Source organism: Indicator indicator, chromosome 12 (assembly GCF_027791375.1).
Source record: "Indicator indicator isolate 239-I01 chromosome 12, UM_Iind_1.1, whole genome shotgun sequence".
NCBI lineage: Eukaryota > Metazoa > Chordata > Aves > Piciformes > Indicatoridae > Indicator > Indicator indicator.
Genome location: NC_072021.1, coordinates 24,505,113 through 24,526,203, shown reverse-complemented (window position 1 = coordinate 24,526,203; position 21,091 = coordinate 24,505,113). Strand labels below are relative to the sequence as shown.

General features: G+C 55.1%; 1 protein-coding gene across 1 annotated transcript; it reads right to left on the bottom strand.

Moving 5' to 3' along the window:
• Positions 1-21,091, bottom strand: PUF60 (poly(U) binding splicing factor 60). Its single transcript, XM_054385641.1, has 11 exons — positions 21,059-21,091; positions 14,081-14,176; positions 12,086-12,175; positions 11,076-11,126; positions 7,135-7,296; positions 6,631-6,723; positions 5,300-5,513; positions 4,610-4,800; positions 3,071-3,206; positions 1,986-2,221; positions 1-415 (listed from the first exon to the last, which is right to left on the bottom strand). The coding sequence occupies exons 1-11, from the start codon at positions 21,083-21,085 to the stop codon at positions 116-118; spliced, it is 1,596 nt and encodes a 531-aa protein (XP_054241616.1). The 5' UTR covers positions 21,086-21,091; the 3' UTR covers positions 1-115.

The window sequence follows — 21,091 nt, the reverse complement described above, 5'->3', positions numbered from 1 at the left end:
TTATCCAAGCTATGAGTACACCAGAGACCCCTGCCCACCCTGCCACGTTGGCACCCGCGGCCAAAATCCTGCCGGGCAGGGCAGAGGGCACCAGGCCAAGTCCTTGGAGTGTAGTTCATGCCGAGAGGTCACTGTTGTCAAACCTCTCCTGGTCATAGACCTCTGCCACCACCTTCCTGCCCGCGAACCAGCGCCCGTTCAGAGCCTGGATGGCTTTGTGAGTCTCTGAGGCCATGGAGAACTCCACAAAGATCTTGACAATGATCTCTGCATCCTCCTCTTCTCCTTGCTTCTCCTGGTAGATGATGACTCTGTTCACAGCCCCAAATTTGCCACACTCTTCTGTGACTTCTCCCTCCAGGTCATCATCAATGTCCTTTGGATCCACCATGTTGCGAAGCACCATCACAGTGGACTGCAGACAGAAGGGACAAGTCAGTTAATGGTTGGACTCCACGCTCTTAAAGGTCTTTTCCAAACAACTCCATGAGTCAATGTCCCTGAAACACAGATGGGACCTGCAGAGCCAAATGGGGCTGTGCAGGTGTCTGAGCACCACCGGTCCTTCCAGAGCTATGGAAGCACAGCCACATTCCATCAACCCACTCATGTCCCACGTTCTCAGGCATCCGTCAGTCCATCTCCCCCAACACCCAAAGCATAAGTCCCAAGTTCCTGTGCCATGGCCAGCTCTGTCAGGGAAGCCCTGTGCCCTCTCCTAGGCTTTCCTCACACACACTGTGGAATCTCAAGTGACCTGGAGATGTCTCTGATTTTCCTCACGCTGCTATCCAGCTATTTTCTCATCTTCATCATTCCCACCTTACATGGCTTTCATGTTTTCCTTCATCTCTGCATCAGGTGGAAAGGTCACCCAGGTCTGTGATACCTTTGCCAGCTGGTTAGTTGGTCAGAGCAACTGCAGCACACCTCTGACACGCATCCCCCATTGAGCCCTCTTGAGACTGAGCACCTCTCTGTCACAACACATGAGGTTGGAAGGGACCTCTGGAGGTCACCTGCTCAAGAACCACTTGAAGCTTCCCTGGACTACTTCAGAGTCCAGCTTTCCAGACTACTTCAGAGTGTCTCCAAAGATGGAGACTCCATAGCCTCTCTGGGAAGCTTCTGGTCCTTTCTATCATGGGCTAACCAAAACATTTGTTGCAGCTCTCATTCTCCTGTTGATTGGACCACCTTTGAGGGTCTCCTAGAAGAGCAAAAGCTGTTGGGAATACCAAGCATCTCAGAGGACCATGTCACTAAGACTTTTTCAGCACTGCTACATTTCTTCAAGCAATAAGCCAAGTAAGTGTGGTTCTCTGGGGAAGGTGCTTGTGAGAAGAGAAGTGGCTGTGCAGCCAGAAGCTTGGAGATGTCTTTGAAAGCAAAAGAGAACACTCCCTGGCTAAGCCAGCTGTGTCTTCCCTCATGAAATGCCCCTCAGCACTGTCCCTGCTCACCAAACAGAAGACATGTCATTAATTCAGAGTCAAAGCTCAGCAAACATCTCAGAGGAACCTCAACCTCTGCTCATGCCAAAACAAGAAGCCTGCTGAGATGATCAACATGTCCCCTTCAAAAATCACCTAAGACTCCACACTGTTCTCTTTGATGTTCTGGCTGCTCCTCTCATTTAGTTGTCCTCTCTCATGGCAACTCCTGTGAAACCCTGGTTTATCAACACCTCAGAGTTCCATCCTGCAGGAAAAGGTGCTAGGGAAAAGGTGGACTCAACAGCTAGGGCTAGATTGTCCCTGACCATGTGCCAGCCCCACCGATGACAAGCCAAAAAGGCCACCAAGGGCTCTTCTGGCAGCGACTGCTCTGAACCTTCAGGGAAACCATGAGAAGACTCAAGAGGCAGAGGGAGAACCATCATGAGCTGCAGGCAAGCAGGTAGCCTCCTGCTGCCTCAGACAGCCACACCAGGTGTGGAGAGCCCTACCAGGGGTGGCCTGCTGCTGCCCACCAGCCCCACTCACCTCCTGCTTGCGCAGCAGCTTCTGCATGACCATGTGGCGGGCGCTGCTGCCCGAGATGCTCATGTGCTCCTGCTCGCTCAGCATCTCCGGCCGCTCCGACTCCTGCAACACCTCCTCCTCCTCCTTCTCCTTCTTCACCTCCACCAGCCCCAGTGCCGGGGGGCTGGCCAGGATGGGGTTCACCACTCCCACCTGCGGGATGGTGACGGGGATGGGAGGGCGGGCGGGGGTCACACCTGCAGGGGCACAAGCTCTGTGGCATCAGAAGAATCGAAGCCCTGTGGTACCTGGGTGCACACCAGCAGCAGCAGAGGGGGGGCCAGAGTCTGGATGGGTTCCTTTGTACCAACAGGCAGGAGCAGGGGATGTGGTGGAGTCACCATCCTCAGAGGTGTTCAAGAAACATGTGGACATGGCACTTGGGGACATGGATTAGTGACTATGGTGGTGTTTATAGTTGGACTCAATGACCTTGGAGGTCATTTCTAACCCCAGCCAATTCCATGATTCTAACAACCCCCAGGACAGCAGAAGCAGCAGCTCAGCGGCACCAGGACACAAACCCTCAGCACATGCAGCACCCACACATAGGGCAGGAGCGCAGGATCCTGCACGGAGGGACACCTGCCCAGTTCCACTCAGAATCCCACACTCTCCTGCTCTGACCTTCACGTGTCATGTCTTTATGTCATGGAATAGTTTGGGCTGGAAGGGACCTTTGAGATCATCTAGTTCCATGCCATGGGCAGTCACCTTACACTAGAGCAGGTTGCTCAAGGCCCCAACCAACCCAGCCTTGAACACTTCCAGGGATGAGGCACCCAAAACCTCTCTAGAGAACCCATTCCATGTCTCACCACCCTCATGGTGAAGGATTTCCTCCCAATATCTAATGTAAAGCTCCCCCTTTCAGGCAAAAGCCATCCCCCACCTTGTCCTGCACCAAACCAAATCCCTGCTCTGCTGCACCAATGAAAACCACTGCAGCTCCAGGGCAGGGAGCAAGATCTCAGCATCCGCCTCTCCTGAGCTACAGGGACCCTACTCTGTGAGAGGTGACAAGTGTCAGAGAAGAGCCAACACACCTGTAATGACTCCTGGAGCTTGTGCTGCCATCACAGCCTGTGGCAATGCCCCCAGGGGCTGGGCCAACGTCAGGGCTGGGGACACCAGCCCAGGGGTTGCCAGCGTGCCAAGAACTGCAGCTCCTGCCACTGCTTCCTGCAAGACAAAAGCCCAGGAGTTAGCTCTGCACCAAGGAGCCAGAGATGGAGGGGATCCCACTAAGGCTCAGCTACTTCTCACAGAGGTCCCCAACTCCTCAGCTCTCCATAGGATGCTCTCACTTTTTCCCTCATGAATTGCAAGTCTTCTCCAAGGCAGCCACACTAATCTAGCAGTGCGTGTCCCCCAAACACCAGGCTCTGCACCTCAGCTTCTCTGGGAAATCTCTTTCCTTTGGAGCTGCAGGGCTGAGATCAGTGCCTGCAGATCCCAGTTTCCCTGAAAGCAAGTCCCACTGTTGCTGTTCTTCAGCCACACAGCAACAGCCTGCACGGGACAAATTTGCAGCAAAATCCCCAAATGGGCAAACCTGGCCCTGCAGCTGCCAGGCTCTAAGCTTCACCCCCAGCACACAGCAGCTCCACCCTGGAGCATCCTCAGCCCAGCTCCTCATGCTGCTAACAAAGGAACCCCACGGCTCTGCCCAGGCCACTGTCACCTTTGACTCCTCTGGTCAAGGTGTCCCAGAGATGTTCCATGTCTGTGACAGATCTCTGTCATCCCATGAAGTTAACAGTTCTTTCCCAAAGTCATTTTGGTCCAAATAATTCTTCTAGCCAAGCCTCAGCTGACTGCAGAGGTCCCCAGCTTGGGCACTTCACTGCAGTGGCAGCTCCTCCTGCTCCTGCGTTTGCTCTCAATAAAGAGCCCCTCACAAGGCCAAGCCCAGCCAGCACCAGCAGCATGCACAGCCTGCATGTCCCTGCAGCTCTTGGGCCTGAAGAAACCCAAGAAGTCAGCAGTGGTGGGACTGGTTTCTTTCATGGGTTAGGGCAACACAAGGGGAGATTCTGCTGCCCAGGGCAAGGACTATGGACACAGACATGGGGGTCTGCTCTGAGGGGCAACCCTCCTTCAGCAGTGCACAGCCAAGAGCTTCTCTCACTTCAGGAAAACAACTGGAGAACCTCTGTACTGCTGCATCAACACCAGTCCTGCGCTCCATCACTGCTTCTTCTTGTCTCTGGCCAGCCTGAAACCACTGCAGCCATGCCACCTCACCAGGCAGGCAGAGCCCTTTCAACAGAATGCTGCTCACCCAGCTGTCACTGCCCTCATCAGCCCACCCCGCTTCATGTACTCCCAGGGCTTCTCCAGCCTCTGCAATCCATTCCCTCATCACTGCTGTCCCCTTCTCATCCTCCCCCAACCAAGCTCTGAGCAGCTATGCTGGAATCCCCCAAAACGCTGGTGTCAGGGGCAGGCTTCTTCCTGTGATGTCCTGGGAGCTGAGCACGGTCTGAGCGAGGAGCTTCTCCCATGAGCAGTGGGGGTACAGCTGGCTGTCACTGCACACCTATGCCATGCCCCTGGCTGGGTGGCACCAGCCCAGGCCTTACCTGTGCTGTGATCTTGGCTGTGGCAGCAGCTGCAGCCACGGCAGCAGCTGGCGGGAGCCCTCCTGGTGTGGCAGGCGTCAGGAGTGGCATTGGGGGCGTCACAGCCTTGCCCACCCGCAGGTACTGGCCCCCCAGGTCGAAGAGGTTCATGGAGGAGACAGCATCCTGAGAGGACTGGGCTTTCTCATACTCTGCAGCAAGGAAGAGCAGTGTTTGTGAACCACCTTTTTAATCTCAAACCCAGCCCCTCTCTCAGCACACACAGCTCCTGTGAGGAGCCCTTGGTGCTCAGCTCCCTCATCCCACCAGACCTGCTGCTTGCAGCCAGCAGGGATCCCTCAAGCTACAAAACAGTGACTCAACATCACTGGCTGCTCACTGCACCTCCAAGCTCAGGCACAGGCCTGCTCCAGGAATCTTTTATAGAATCACAGAACGGTTTGGGTTGGAAGGGACCTTAAGCCATCCAGTTCCAACCCTGCACTGTATGGGCAGCTCCCCACCATGGGCAGGGACACCTTCCAGTATACCAGGTTGCTCAAGGCTTCATCCAGCACAGCCTTGACCACCTCCAGAGAGGGGGCATCCACAACTTCCCTGGGCAGCCTGTTCCAGGGTCTCATTCTGTCCCATCGCAATTTCTCCACCACAGTGAAAGCCCCAGGGGGAGGGAGCTCCCCAGCCACTTACCGATGAAACCATAGCCTTTATGCTTCCCTGTCGTGGGGTCCCTGGCCAGTGTGCAGGACTTGATCTTCCCAAAGGCCTCAAAGACACTCTTGATGTCATCATCTGAGAGGTCCTGGTGGACGGAGGCCACGTAGATGCGGTTGAAGGCCCGTGCCTCCTCGGCCAGCTGGTCGATAATGGGCTGTGCCTGCCCAATGTTGCTGGGCCTGCCCACCTGCACAGGACACAGCAAGCAGCCCCTCAGCCTTGAGGAGCACCAGCAGCCTCACCAGGGGCTGCAGCAGAAAGGCACTGGCCACCCACTGCCTCTTTACAGAATCACAGAATGGTGAGGGTTGGAAGGACCCTCCAGAGATCATCAAGTCCAATCCCCCTGCTAAGGCAGGGTCACCCAGAGAAGATCACACAGGAACACGTCCAGGCAGGCTTAGAACGTCTCCAAAGATGGAGACTCCACCACCTCTATGAAGAAGCCTGCTCCAGGTCTCTCTCACCCTTAAATTAACAAAGTTCCTCCTCACACTGAGATGGAACCTTTCATGCTCAAGTTCGTGCCCTCACCCTTCTTCCAGCCAGACAACACTTCTTAGGCCATCATTAATGAAGGGTACTGCTGACCCAGCTCTGGGCATGGCAGGAGAACTGAGAGCCCGGTCAGACTCTTATCTCTCTCTCTGCCACATCTCCTCTTATGTTCCCTGAGCTGCCAGGAACTGAGAACCTCCTAGCAGCAAAGCACAGTTCTTCTACATCCTTCCTTTGGAGGCTCCTGCAAGCCCAAGCCCTTGGACACTCCACCGCAGATAGAGTGCAGAAGAGATAGAAATGCAGAAAATGCTGGGTTCCCCCTAAACATTTCCCAAGCCCACTCTGACCACCTGAACACACCTGAACGCCATGGTTTGTGCCTTTGTGCTCAAGGTCTCCTTCTGGAAACAAGGTCAGCCTCTGCTTTAAGTCCCTCACTATCACCAGGCCCAACCGAAGTCTGGTGCTACTCATCTGCCACCCACATATGTGCAACACGAGATGGAGGCAGTAAAAGATCAGCCATCACTTCTGTCCTATCCTCAGGAGACTTCCAGCCCATGTGCAGGCAAGCAAGCCCTGAGATGGCTCACCAGAAGTTCCTAGGATTGATAGCATGCTGGAGCCTTCTCAGAGGAAAAGGTATTCAGTGCCACCATATCCCCAACAGGCTGAACACCAAGGTCCAAGGAACAAACTTGAGGTTATCCCCCACACTACAGCCCCATGAGAAGCATTTGGAGGCACAAAGCCTTTATGCCAGCAAAGAGAACCAAGAACCCCCTAAGCAGCCTGCTACTCACCTTGATGTTCCTCCCCCCCAGCATGACTGAGTTCATCTGCTCCAGGGCCAGCTGGGCAGCTTCAGGAACCTCATACTCCACAAAAGCAAAGCCCTGGGACAGAAGGACACACTGTTGAACCACCAGACCCATCCTGCCTCCAGTCTGGTGCCAGGCTGAGGCAGACACCACCTCCCATGTACTCTTGCAGCCAAGAAGAGGCTTCTCCTTCAAGAAGCTTTTGTTCAAGCAGAGAATCAGGTGCAGAAGAGCTGACACAAGGCTCCCACAGACTCGCAGCAAGAGGCCCACCAGCCAAAGGCCATGGCACACAGGGCTGCTGGGCATCTTTCATCTACCCCGCTCCACCCAGGCCTGGTTCCCACTGCAGAATCCTGCAGAGCCAAGGGCAGCAGCAGCCACAGATGTTTATCCTGCTCCCCACAAGGGTGACAACGGTTCCTTCCTCCCTGGATACACTCAGAAGAGAAAAATGACCAGGTCACTGCAGGGCTGCCAACTCACCTTGTGCTTCATGGTGACCGAGTCCCAGGACATGTCAATGCTTTTGATCGGTCCAAAGGGGGCAAAGGCCTGGCGAATGGTGTCCTCTCCCAGCTCATAGTAGATGGAGCCCACGTACACGCGGCACATGATGGCCAGGGCACGCTGCCGCTGAGCTGCCATCTGTAGTGGAAAGAAGAACTGGCTGGTTAGACCAGGGGGTGGCCATGGATACCAGGACCTCCTTCCCAGCCTCCTTCCCTCCCAGGAGCTACGGCCCCACTGCAGGGAGCTCCTCACTGGGCTGCAGCACAGCCTGGCACAGGTGGTATGAGGAAGCCTTTTCGTGCTGGATGCAGACCGCGGGAGCAGGAGAGCAGTGCAGCTGCAGCTCAGTCCCGGACAGCCAAAGCTCTGGCAGGGCTTGGCACCTCAGGAGCCATAGCTCCAATCCCCCTGGCAAGGTCTAACCGCTCCCCCCTGCACCCCCCCAAGCCTGACCACAGCTCCAGCAGCGCTGGCAGGAGGAGAAAATAACTTCACTCTAGGACAGATCCCCCTCCAGGCAGCAAAGGTCTTGGTTCTGGACACTCCCAGCAGTGCTCCCACCCCACTCCCTCCCACAAGGGACAGCAGAGATCCAATGCTGGGCACCACCAGGCACTCCCTCCCACCCCCATCCTCCCAGGCAGCAAAGGATCTGGAACTGGGCACCTCCTCCCACCCCCACAGGCATCACACCCCCACACCCGCCCCAGGCAGCAGGAGATCCAGTACTGGGCACCACGTCCACCTCACTCAAGAGCAAAGCAAAAAAACATGACCTAAAGAGTTAACTGGAGCTGCTGGGCCTGTGTGGTGCCAGTACTCATCACTGCCTGCCCTCCAGCTCCGAGGGGCTGCAGCCCCCAGGGCACTACTCTGGGAGAGAGAGAGGCTCTGTGCTATCTCCTGGGCCTGCCTGAGAAGCTGTTTGCAGGACAAGCCCAGAACACCTCTGGCAGCAGCACCCAGGCAGCAGCTGATCCTGCCAGGACCTTGGGGCTGTTCTAGCAGAGGCTGCCTGCAGGGCTGGCAGAGCTTGGACAATGGGTCCTGGCTGCACCTCCTGGGGATCATGGCAGGCACCTGGTCTCTGTGGAGGCAGCTCCCTATGCTCAGCAAGCTACAGGGCACTGGAGATTCGTCCTCCTGCTCTGCAGGGACAGCGGTGGGGCAGGGAGGGCCAGGACCTGCCACAGAGCAGGCACATGCAGTGCAGAACTGAGGGCCTCTCCCTTCCCAGCACAGCAGTGCTGGAACCAACTGGGGAGCTCTGGACTACCACCACCTCTGTCCCAGCCCTGCTTAAGAGGGTCTTTGCTGAGGCCTTGACAAGAGGCCTGCCTGTGGAGGAAGCACATCGGGCTCTGAGGTGCCTGGGGACAGGATTTCATCTGTGACAGTCACAGAATCAGACTGGGCTGGGCTGGAAGGGACCTTAAAGATCACCTAGTTCCAACCCTCTGCCATGGGCAGGGACACCTCCCACTGGAACAAGTAGCTCAAGGCCCACAGACTGTACCTGGAGAACTCCTCCTCCCCCACAGCCCACTCAGGACTGGCATTGCCATGGGAGGAAGCCAACTGTGAAGGCTCAGCTCCTGCCCCTGGGCAGGGCAGGGCCACCATGAAGAGGAAAGGTTCTCACCCCATGCTGCTGCTCCTGAGGTGACATTAAGTGTCTGGCAGTGTTCAAATTACTCTGCACGGCTGCAACTAGAGGACTATGGCACACACACAGCGGGTGGGTTGTCTCCCAGCTTCTCCAACACATTCCCAGCTCTGGTGCAGGAAAGCCCGTGAGCATCAGCCCTCAGCCTGTGCACTCTGGGGCTTTATGGGTTCAGAGCCACCACCATCCTGACCCCAAGTGTCCCCGTGCTTCACCCCGGGTGCCACAGACTGTGACAAATACCTAGTGCTCTCCTGTGAGTGCTTCCTGATAAGGCACCCCAAGCAGAGAGATCTCCCCTTTCTAGAGGGCCCAGACACCCCCTGAGGACATTTCTTCTATCAGTGCAGCAGGGGGAGGAAAATAGCATTGTCCTCCACTATGGCAGCAACCTCTGCAGGAAGACATCCAGACCTTACCCTGCTGCAGAGATCCTAACAGAACAGGTGGGGTGGAGTGAGAAGGACTCTCTACACCATGTGAGAGAGCTGGGCCTACAAAAGGCAGAGCTGAGCTGGCCACGGTGACTACATGGCTCCCCAGCAGGGATCTGCAGCATCAGGCATGGGGGATGATGGGATGTAGAGCTGTGAACTGAGCACACAACAGCATCAGTAACTCTTGACCAGAAATCTCAATTGTCCTCACCAGCTACACCAAGGGGGCTTTACTGGCCACTGACCTCCTTCTCCACCCACAAAGTGGAGCCTGAAGCACCTGCAGCCTTCACAAAGGCAGCAGCTGACAGCTGTGTCAAGGTGGGGTTGCTGCCAAGGGCCTGTGGAGGTTATTTTCAGGACAAGCCAAACATCCCCTTGGGAGTGCTCCTCTGAACAAAGGAGGTGATGCAAGAACATCACCACTGGCTTCAGCTTCACTACAAGGCCAGGAAGTTGTGCTGGTCTTGATGCAGTGCTGGGAAGAGAAAGAGCTACAACCTCAGGCACTGAGACACTGCTATAGGAAGCAGAGGCTGCACCTCCTCCAGCTAGGGACTGGTGAGTCTGGTCAACAGGACAAAGTGTTGAGCAGGGCTTTGTGGGCACTTCTTACACCCCTGGGGATTTTGGGATGAGGCACTTGCTGAGGACAGGGCACCCCAATTGCACCAGGCTAATTTAGTGCAACCACTGCTCCTGGCTTGTCCACCAGGAGTGGTCTGACCCTAGAGAGGAGGAATATTCTGGGAAAAGAACTCAAACCCAGCTATGAGGAGAAATGAAACAGCTCCTGCACCACCATCAGCACACACTTCTCATCTGCTGCCCAGCTGGGAGTAATGAGCCTCAGCTTTTTCATTTAAAGGGATGGAGCTGTGCTCTCCAGGGTGCACCTCCCTTCACTGCTGTTACTGGGGTGTGAGGGCTCAGGCAGCCACTCTGCCAAGCTCCCACTGAGGTGGACACTAAGCTCACACCCCACTGACATTTACTGTGCCTCCCCAGCTGACACAGCTGGGGCAGTGCTGGAGGAAGGCTTAGTTTGGGTGCAGCTTTCCCTTTGCAGTGGGAGGCTCTGGTTGTATTTGAACTCCAACAAGATGGAAAAATATTGACAGGTGAATTTACAGATGAACCTTTCCAGGGGGGAGCTGAGTGGCCAGTGCCCAAAAACAGGAGGGGATGGACAATCCCAGGTAATTAAGCTCTTGGTGGCATCTGATTAGAGGTTCCAGCACTAAGGGGCTGCACAGGTTCTCTGGGTGTTTCTGCAGCTCTGTTACTTCCATCCTGTGTTCATGGTCTGTGGAACATGCCATATTCACCTAGTCTGGACACATGCACAGTAAAGAGCAGTCTTGCACCATGTTCTGCCAGCCTGGAGTGCCCCAGTCCTCCCCAGCACCGCAGCTGCCAGCTCTCCGGTGCTCTGTTGGCCGAGAACTTGCCCACTGGTGAGTTACCTTGGCAGTTAGTTTTGGGTCAGGACCTCAGAACTGCAGCATCCCTAGAAATGCAGCTGCCACAATCTCACGGGTGCGTTCAGAGCTGTTGGAAATCTAACGCTGGCTTTGCCACCTGACTGCAGGACCCCGACTGCCCGTGTCTCAGCAGACTGCACCCAGCCTAGGGTCTTCTCTGGGGAGCTTACACTTGGCCTCTGCTTGTGGTGCTTGTCCATAACAGGTGGGGATGTGGGAGGGTGGTGCTGGGTGGAGTTAAGAGCATTGTATCACCACTAGGTAGGTCCCCACGCTAGGCCCTGACTAAGACAAAGTGCCCCAGAAGAAGTGAATATGTCTATTGACCGATTGTAAAGGTGAGAGAGGATCTCCAAAGCCCATTGTCACTGCTGCCATCTGAAAGACAGTAAAGACAGAGTTCAGTCTGTTGGAGCTGAGCATACTACGGCTGTTTGTACAAACTCAAGCAGGCGGCGGCACAGGGACTGCGGCAGAGGCCTCTCCTTCCTCGCCCCTCACTGCCTGCTCCCCAGGGCTGTCCGGCGCGGGGAGCCTGCAGATGCCAGTCCCACCAGGCCAGGGTGGAGTTGTGCTGCTGCCACTGCCTCAGGAAGCAGGGTCTTCTCTTCCCAGGGGGGACTCAAGGCAACAGTAACCTCTGCAACCACTGTCGTTGGCTCACCCCCAGCCTTTAACAAGGAGCCCCTCAACTAGAGCAGAGGCTCAGAAGCACCCACAGCCCTGAGCTACCCCATGGCCAGGCCACCCACTGCTGCTGCTGGGGTCAACATCCATGTCCCTTAGAGCAGAGGGCAGCGAGACATGACCAGTACACCTCTGCAGGGAGATTTCCACCCTAGTTAGGTGCTCCCAGTGCAATGGCACTCCAGCACTGGCAGGAACAGCCAACAGAATGTCTCTGGGATGCACTTGGATGAGGGCAATGGGACAGCACTGCTGGGACACAGGACACAGGGACTGTCCCCTCAGGCAGAAGAGGTGGTGAAGGACACTTTCCAATGACCCTGGACATCACCTCAAACATGAGTCAAAACCAAAACCCAGAACAAACATTTTGGCTTCTGGCACTTCAGGAAGCTTTAGGCCAGCCAGCAGGGGAGAAACCCTCAGAAATGTCCTCTTCAAACCAGGCCAATGTGGGACAATTTGTGCAGGAGAGCAATGTGGGTTTCTTTGGTGGGCTGAAGACCCTCTATAGTTGAATTTCACTGTGGAAACACCAGACAACACCTGGCTGCAGGGAGGCCTCAGGGCTGTGTCTGCTTCTGAGCACAACAAGAACTCCACCGCCTGGGGGAGGTGAGGCAGCGCGGGGGCACCCGGGGGGCTCTCACCTGCAGGTTGGTGAGCTGCTGCTGCTGGTGGGCGATGGTTTGCTTCACCAGCACACTCTTGATGCTCTGCTCCATCGCGTACTTCTTGGCCTGGAAAGAGACAGGGGCTGTGGGCACAGGACAGCACCGCAGCGCAGGGAGGGACAGCTGGCTCCACACCACCACACCACTGGGACTTCTGGATGCTCCAGCCCTAGGCACTGCCACCAGCTCACTTGCATCCTGGTCCTCCTCACAGGGCCCTGAGCCCTGGAGCACAGCACAGGGCTGGAGCAGAAAGCTAGCAGGGCACCATGGTAGGGAGCAGCATGCACTGGACACTGAGTGTTCCCCGCTTCCGCCCTCGGCCCCTGGGTCCCACCACAGCACCTTACCTGCTGGGATGAGGGCAGGACAGAGCCTCCTTCAAGTCCTCTCCATTCAGAGAATATCTGGACAAAGTTTCTACAGAAGGGAAGGGCCTCCAACTCCCCAATCCAGTTTCCTGACTGGGCACTCCCTCTCTCCCATCACATCTGGCCTGCTCTAGCCTGGAGGACCTGCTGCTTCTGCTGTCTACAACACTGCAGCTCCTCTGCTTCCAGCCTGCAGACACAGGGCTTGGTTGGCTTTCAGTGCTCCATGGGTGTGACAAAGCCTGAGCCACACACTCAGCTCCTGCCTGTTGGCACGAGCCTCAGTTGTCCTAGCTCTCAGCACTCTACAGATTTGACAAAGCCTGAACTTCACACCTGGTGGTGCTGGCATGGAGACTTTGTCACCTAACAGCCAGCCGTGCCCAGCCCCAGGGCAGGGCACACACTGAGCCAACCCCCGGGCACCTGCTTTCCTTGGCTGCAGGTTTGGGAGGTGCCAGGGCACAGCAGGCTCTAAGCCGTGGATGTGAGGCGTGAGCTTCGGAACCTGGAAACGGACAAGGGGAGTCACAGCCGTGAGCCAAGGAGACACTGCTCCACACCCAGAGCCACCACACACAGGCAGCTGCACAGCAGGAGACACCCACACGGAGCCCACCTACAGCAGGGCTCTGCTGGCCCACGAGGGCCACCTACCCACAGCTCCCACAGGCCTTGGGTTTGGTTTCTCTCCCCTCTTTGCTCAGCTCTGCTCTCCAGAGCTCTCAGCTGAGCACTGGTCATTCCCATCAGGAAGGTGGGCACCAAGCCAGCAGGAGCCTCCCCACTGGCTGTGTAAGACGGGACCAGCCATCAGAGCTGGACTGGAGCTTCAGCTGGATTCAACCAGGTTGGATCACATGGACTGAAGCTTAAGGAGGGCAGATTTAGACTGGAGATTAGGAAGAAATCCTTTACAGTGAGGGTGGTGAGACACTGGAACAGGTAGCCTAGGGAGGCTGTGGATGCCTCCTCCCTGGAGGTGTTCAAGGCCAGGCTGGATAAGACCTTCAGTGACCTGGTCTGTTGGGAGGTGTCCCTGCCCATGGCAGGGGGCTTGGAACTAGATGACCTTTAAGGTCCATTCCAACCCAATCCACTCTGCAAATCTATGAAAATGCTCTCTACTGGGCCTCTTTACAATGTGAGGAAGAGCAGAGGGAAAAGCAGAGACGTTCTGTGATGTCTTCATGTGTGGATGGAACAAAAGACCAGCTGGAGCATCTCATACACTCACTGCTTGAGTAGCAGAGGCTGCTCCCTTCAGCAGTGTTGTGGCAGCTGCATGTTGTCTTACAATGATCTGATCTTCAGATCTTATCTATTCATCATTTGGGAGTTTTGCAGTTAAAAACCACTCTCCCCATCCCAACAGCAAATTCAACACCATGCTCCATAAAAACCCACCTAAACTAAAGAGCTCCTGGGCACAGGGGTGGCTGAATCCAGGCACAGCACAGCCATGACCCCAGATGTGTCCCTGGCAGACCACTTCCCTTTGACAACATCAGAACAGAGAATAATTGGAAAAACACCAAACAAAACCAATCCCCAGGCAGAGGAGAGCACTGAGAAGCAAACTGACATCAGGTTTACTCACTTTCTGGAGAGCCTCCTGCTGCTCTGGTGTGAGGGGAGGAAGCCCCAGCTTGGCTGCTGTGCTCTGTCCATTTTCCATCTTAATGGACTCTGTGCCCTGAGGGGATAGAGAATGCTTGTGAGAAACACGAAAGGGATGGATTCCTTCACTGCCAGAACCCAGGGTACTCAGAGCTCACCAAGGAAAGCCTTCCCAAACCTGTCCACAAACATCTGGCTGCTCCCAGGGCAGAACTGCCCCACCAGTGTAAGGGCTGATGCCACACTGGGCACTCAGAGCTCCCCACCAGCAGTTTCTCAGCCTAAAGGAGATAAAGCGATTCCCACTCTGCATTCCCATCACCTCCACCCCACCTCCCAACTAGGTGTCACCAGCTAAGGTGTCACTGGACCCCTCTGCTCTCTCTTCCTATCCCTTCCCATACTGTTTTCTCCCTGGTTTCTCAAGTTCCCTTCTGAAGTCCCCTCCTAACCCCTTCCTAGCTCCCACATCTTACTCCAGATACCCAAGAACAGGGAAGTGCTGTCCCCACGGGCACCATCTGTCCCTGCAGGGCACCATCAGGGTGTCACACATCAAGTCCAAAAGCAGCATCTGGGCCATAGAAATGACCCTTCATGAGCTCAGACACACAATTTTACCCCACTAGGTGGTTTGGTGACTTCTCTGCCTCAGGCACCCCTTCCACCCTGAACTCCCTTCCTGTCAAACAACTGGTCCATGGTTCCCCCCACAAAGCACCAGAAGGTATCTCCAAGGTGGACCCATCAGCCTGGGTTAGATTAAAGAGATTCAGCATGTGATGGTTTGAAACTGTCTCTAATTTTTCTTTACAAAGTTCAAGCAGAGAAAGAGTGTAAATAAGTCACTACTGGGTGTAAGAAAGCAAAATAATGATTGTTCTAAACACTTCCACTGGATAGATAGAAATGTTTATGAACTCAAAACAAAGTGGGGCATTCTGCAGTCTGCAGTCAGGGCAGCTTGCTGGGCTGTCTGGCTGCTGTTTCTTCTCTTCTGGCTGAAGACAACACACTGACCTTGGCGGGCTAAGTTAACAACCCTTCTGCTTTAGCTAACTGCTTTCTGCCAGGGAGGTCTGGGGGGGAGGCCCCTGGGAGAGAGGCCCCTTGGGAAAGGTCCCCTTTGGGGGCAAGCAAAGGGAGCTTGGTTGTGCTTTTCTGTCGATTGTATATATTTGTAAATGTTGTGAATCTTGTACATTTGTACATATCCATTGCATTTCATCATAGATTGTAGATTTTGCTTGTAAATACAGCTTTCATTTGCTTCCATACTGATCTAGCCTGGTTATTGTCGGTGGGGGGCGGAATTTCAGCTCACACTGACGCACATCAGGTCCAAAAGCAGCCTCTGGGCCACAGAAATGACCCTTCATGAGCTCAGACACACAATGTTACCCCGCTGGGTGGTTTGGTGACTTCTCTGCCTCAGGCACCCCTTCCACCCTGAACTCCCTTCCTGTCAAACAACTGGTCCATGATTCCCCCCACAAAGCACCAGAAGGTATCTCCAAGGTGGACCCATCAGCCTGAGTTAGATTAAAGAGATTCAGCAGCTCAGATCTTCCTGATGAACAGCCAACTGCTACCCTCAGAGTGCTGTTGTGTGGCATCCCAAAGTGCCAGCACCATTCCCAGTCAAGAGGGTTTGTCACTAAAAACCTCCTGACAGATGTCCCAGTTCCCCAGTCAAACCAACAAAAATTCACATACGGAAGCACCCTGAAACAGTCCAGTGCAGAGGGAGGACCTGACCCACCACATGGCAAACCCACAGCAGCTCCCCTGGCAAAGGGACAGCTGGCGCTGGGAAAACGGACATCAAAGCAACTGGTACACAAAGAGCAGAGAGGTGTCCTGCTGACCTCCTTCCCATTCATGCAGGACCATCACTGCTGGTACTGGCGGATGTTGGCTAGTAATTCAAGAGGTTAGGCACAAAGGTCTCTGAAAATAAATCCCCTTGCAGGTTCATCCAGATCTCATGAACACAACACCAGGAGGCAAAGCAGAAAAGGGTGGGGTTTGGCCACACCTGAAGCCTCAGGGAGAAGAACATTTTTCAGAAGCACTAGATCCTGACCACGGCTGCACAGAAAACACATCCTTTATGGCACCCTCTCCACCCCACATGGTCACCCTGATGGGAAAGCTGCTGAAGAGCTCTCACAAGACCTCAGAGAAGTGTCAGATGGGGTGGTGAGGTGCAAGCACACAGACATCACCACAAGGACAGCTGCTCCAGAGGACACCAGCCCTGCTGTGGTGCCACCCTGCAGCCAGCAGAATCCTCTGTGACCAAGTTCTCCAGCAGCCCCATTTCTCAGCAAGGGTATTTTCACACTTTCTCTCTAGGTTGCTGTGCACAATGTTCTGGCTGTGCTGGGAAGGAGGAGACACCTTAACCACTTGGATTCTCCCTCAGCAGTGACAGACACCACCCAAGTGCAGATGTAGCTCGAGCACATTCCCACAGTGTCCTCAGTTTAGCACTTGGGTTCTAAAGGTTACTTTAGGACAACAGAAATCGCCAAGACCCAGAGCAAGCAGCAGAGAGGAGACAAGCAACAGCTACTCACAAGGCAGCTTGGCCCAAGGCAGGAACCCTCAAGTCCCCCCACCAAAAAGGAGCAGAATGCAGAGACAAGAGCACCAAACTCCAGGCAGGATCTGAGCCATCCACAGCCATGGCAAGTTCTGGATGGAGAATAGAAGCTCCAGTGCCAGCCTTTCAATGCCAAGACCACTAAGCACCCACCATGAAGATTGTGATCCCCAGCTCTGCCTGCTGGCCCATCTGCTCATGTCACCTACACATGGGATACAGGATGGTGACTTTCCACGGTTATACACACTAAAATGTCCTCACTTCCACCCCTCCCAGCTGTCACAGGGACCCTACCCTCAAGGCAGGGCTGTCACCAACATGTTTCCCCAGCAACCAAGGATTGGTGCTGATGCTGCTCACCCAGTGCATGAATCAAGGTCTCTGTCACTGGGTACAAACTGGAGCCATGTTCCTCTGGAACAGACAGACCCCAGTGAGAGCTGGCAGGACACAGCTGGTTACAGACTGCCCCAGCCTACCCTAACCCCTTCATCTTCCCAATGCAGAGCACTGTGTGTGCCACCAAACTATCCAGCCACCTTCTACCTCAAGATCCTCCAGAAGCTCATTCACCTCAGTAACAGCAACCACTGGACTAGGAACATCTGCCCATGAGATAATTGTGTGTCCTCCCAAGAGAGCCCTGGGATCCCTCCCAAGAGAGCCCTGGGATCCCTCCCAAGAGAGCCCTGGGATCCCTCCCAAGAGAGCCCTGACCTCTTCTCACAGATTCAGGGCAGGACTGGCCTGATTCATTCCTACCAATCCATGCAGTAGAGGTCAAGAGCACAGTCACAACAGGATGGTCCCACTGCAGGAGCCATTCATCTCACCACCTCTTCAGCTTAAAGTGGCAGGACAAGACATGGATCTGCCATTGCTGTTCTTGGAAGTTCTGCCTGTATCAGCCAGCAGAACAAATGTTTTTCCTCAGCCCAGGGTTCACCACTGAGATGACCACATGGCCACACACACATGAGGCTGAGCAGATGTCTGAGAACATCACTGGTTGCAGGGCAACCATAGAAAACCCAAAGTGCAGAGCAGAAAATGGGGTTGAAGCATTTCCTGTACTCACTGCCAAGCTTCTCCCAGATCAGCCCACTTGGACCACCAAAGCCAACCATGGAATCACAGAACTGTTGGAAGAGACTTTTCAGATCAAGCCCAACCATCAACCCAGCACTGCCAGGTCACCACCAAACCATCTCCACCTATATGGTCACAATACGGTGATGGTGGCAGGAAGACTCCAGGATTCATTTCAGTTGTAGAACATTCAAAGAGATAATTAAAACCCATTTTGGGATGCTTTCCACTAGCTCTCCTCATTTACACCTTGTGTATCTGCTAGCAAAGACTTCCAAGAAACCTCCTCAGTTCTCTGCAGACCCTCTGTAGGCAAAGCCCACACCTTCTGCTCTGTCCCCCTTCCCCTCAGCTTTTCAGTAGTGCCCTTGATGGGCTATGGGACTTGGGAGAAGAAAAAGAGAGTACAAGGGCCACTAGTCTCACAAACTGGAGTCTGCTGGGCAGCAGGGAACCTACTGAAGGGTGGTCTACAGACGAGAACATTCCCATCTAAACCAGCTGTAACAGGCAGCAGGGCACAAGAACTGGGAGAAGAGTTGGGAAGAGGATGAGGAGAGGACCCTCCTTCAGGAGACGAATGAGCAGAGTACTTGTTGCTATGAGCACTGCTGGGCCCTTTGGGGTGGGTTGAACTCCTGCACCCTCTGAGCCCTGAGGGAACCTCCTGGCTTCCCCAATTCATGCCCAGACCCCTTGGCCCGTCCCTGGGCACCACTAGGAAGAGTATGACCCCACCCTTTATCTCTTGCTGAGCACTGCGAAGATCCCCTCTCAAGATGCTCTTCTCCAGGCTCATCAGCCCCAGGGCTCTCAGCCTTTCCTCTTCACAGAGATGCTCCAGGCCCCTCAGCATCTTCCCAGCCTCCACTGGACTCTCTCCAGTTGTTCCCAGTCTCTCTTGAACTGGAGAACCCAGCACTGGCCCCAGTTCTCCAGCTGTGGCCTCACTAGGGCAGAGGAGAGAGGTTAGAAGAACCTCCCTTGACCTACTAGCTACACTATTCTCGGTTTTGGTGGACCCAGATGCAAACCCTGTCACTCTAAAAACCTTAGTGTAGGGGAACCTTTCACCATCCCTGAATTTCTATAGCACTGCTCTTTTCCCTATGGAATATTATTCCAGCCAGTAACAGCAGTGATCACGGGTTGTCTACACCGCAGAGCCTGGGCACAGGGCATGTCCGTACTACCAGATGTGTTCTGCAGAGAATGGAGAGGATTAAAGCCTTCCAAAAGACTTCACTGCTCTGGCACCTCGTGACCCAGCTGCTCACATCCCTGCACATTTGGCCAGTAGCAAATGAACAAGGAGATCCTATGACAGATGTCAATGTGTTGCCCAGCAGCATGACCCAGCCCATCCAGAGCACCAGTCCTCTGCACATCCAACACCTGAGAACAGGGACAGTGCCTAAACACACCCACAGTGATCTGTGTGCCCTGAAACAACTCCTTGGGATACACCTGCACTGCATCTGATGGAATCCTGGACCAAAACCAACTCCCAGACATTGTGTGCAGCATCACACTCTGCAGGGTCACTGCTCTGCCATCAGCACAGACATCACCTGCACCTCAGTTTTCAACTCTCAGCTCACTCCTCAGACCACATGGGACACCACATCACTCCTAAAGTCCCAACACAACACTAAACAGCTGGGGAAAAACCAGCAAAGGGCCACGAGGCCACTGCTCTGTCAGAGACTGAGGGCTCAGGACCCTCAGGTAGCACTCAGAATGGTCGTGGCCCCTACGCTGCTGTGTGCAGGAGCCTTGGAGCAGCATCCTCCAACATGGCCACGATTAATCCTTCCAGGATGGGCTCCTCATTAAAGTGCTAAGCCAGAACTCATCGAGTCCAGAGCTTGCGCCAGGTGAGGGCAGAACCCCAGGCAGAGATTGAGCCTGTCAAGAGCCACTGGGGCAGACTGCGGGCTGCTGACCCTGCCAGGGAGCACTCCAGCCTCTGTCGCAGGATGACAAGGGCCTGGGAAACATGCAGGGAACACAGAAAATGGGCAAAAAAAGTTCACAAGAGCAAGAAATGGGGTAAATCCCACTCACTGTGTCACCCTGAAATAACCACCGAGGGCAAGGAGGCACTAAAGGAGCATTTCCAATGGAAGCGTCTCAAGCTGTGGCATAGTGGCACTTCCACAGGACTGACCCCGAAAGTGGCGGCACTGAATGGCTCAGAGTGCTGCAGTTTCTTTAGCAACCCAGTACTCCACAAGCATCTGGAGATGTATGGATGGTCCCCATGAGCCTGGTCACCTCCCCCGCAGCACCCCAGCACCTGTGGTCGCAGCACAGGCTTCCTGTCTCAGAGGCTGGACACCTTGGAGGGTCGCCATTTCCATTTTACAGCCCATAAGATGAATGGTCCAAGTAAGGCTGAACCGTGCCCTAAGGAAGTACTTTTCTACTTAAGGTTAATTCCTAAAGAAAATAAACAAGCCTCTGAAACGAGAGCTCCCTTCTCTGCTCTGGAAAGCTCTAAAGAACGTTCCCGAAACTACGAAGTACTCACAAAGATCGACGTTGTTGCGATCTTCTCTTGAGCGCATGAAAGCAGCGATAGGAAGCACAAAGCTACCACCCCCAACCAGGCACCAAACCCGTTCTGCCAGGAAGGGCGGCCCGCAGCTCACCCGTTAACCGCAGGCTTCAAGCTAAATACTTGTATCGGACCTCCAGCACCTGGCTGGGTGTTTGGAACCCAGCAAACAAGCCCCAAGAGAGCAGCGAGCGCGGATTCCAGCACCGTGAAACCTGCTGCCAAAGCACCGGCACAAAGCACAAGGCAGACACCGACGGGTAAGCACAACGCTGCTGACAGAGAAAGCCGTGCGGAGCCTTGCACCGCTCGTTCGGACCCGCCGCCGGCCCCGGCTTTGGCAACCTCAGCCAGCGAGGCCCCCTGGGTCGGCGGCCCAGAGCAGCGGGGCCTCGGCTGCGCCAGCTGGACCCTCACCACACAGGGCCGCAGGGGGGCCGAAAGGGCCGGTGCCGGCAGGAAGACCTCCCGCGAACAACGATGGGCCCGAAACTCCCTCGGTCCTCCACAGAGACCCAGTAGAGTGAAGGCCCCGTCCAGCGGCCAGACGCGAAGTCCCAGCCCGCCCCAGAACCCAGCGGGGTTCAGCAAGGCTCAGCGCATCCGCATCCCCTGGGCCGAGCAGAAGCGAGCCACTCTCCGTCAATACGCCCCGGCCAGCGGCGCGCAGAGCAGGCCAGGCCGGGCTCGACACTCACCAGAGCGATGGTCGTCGTAGCCGCCATCTTGTC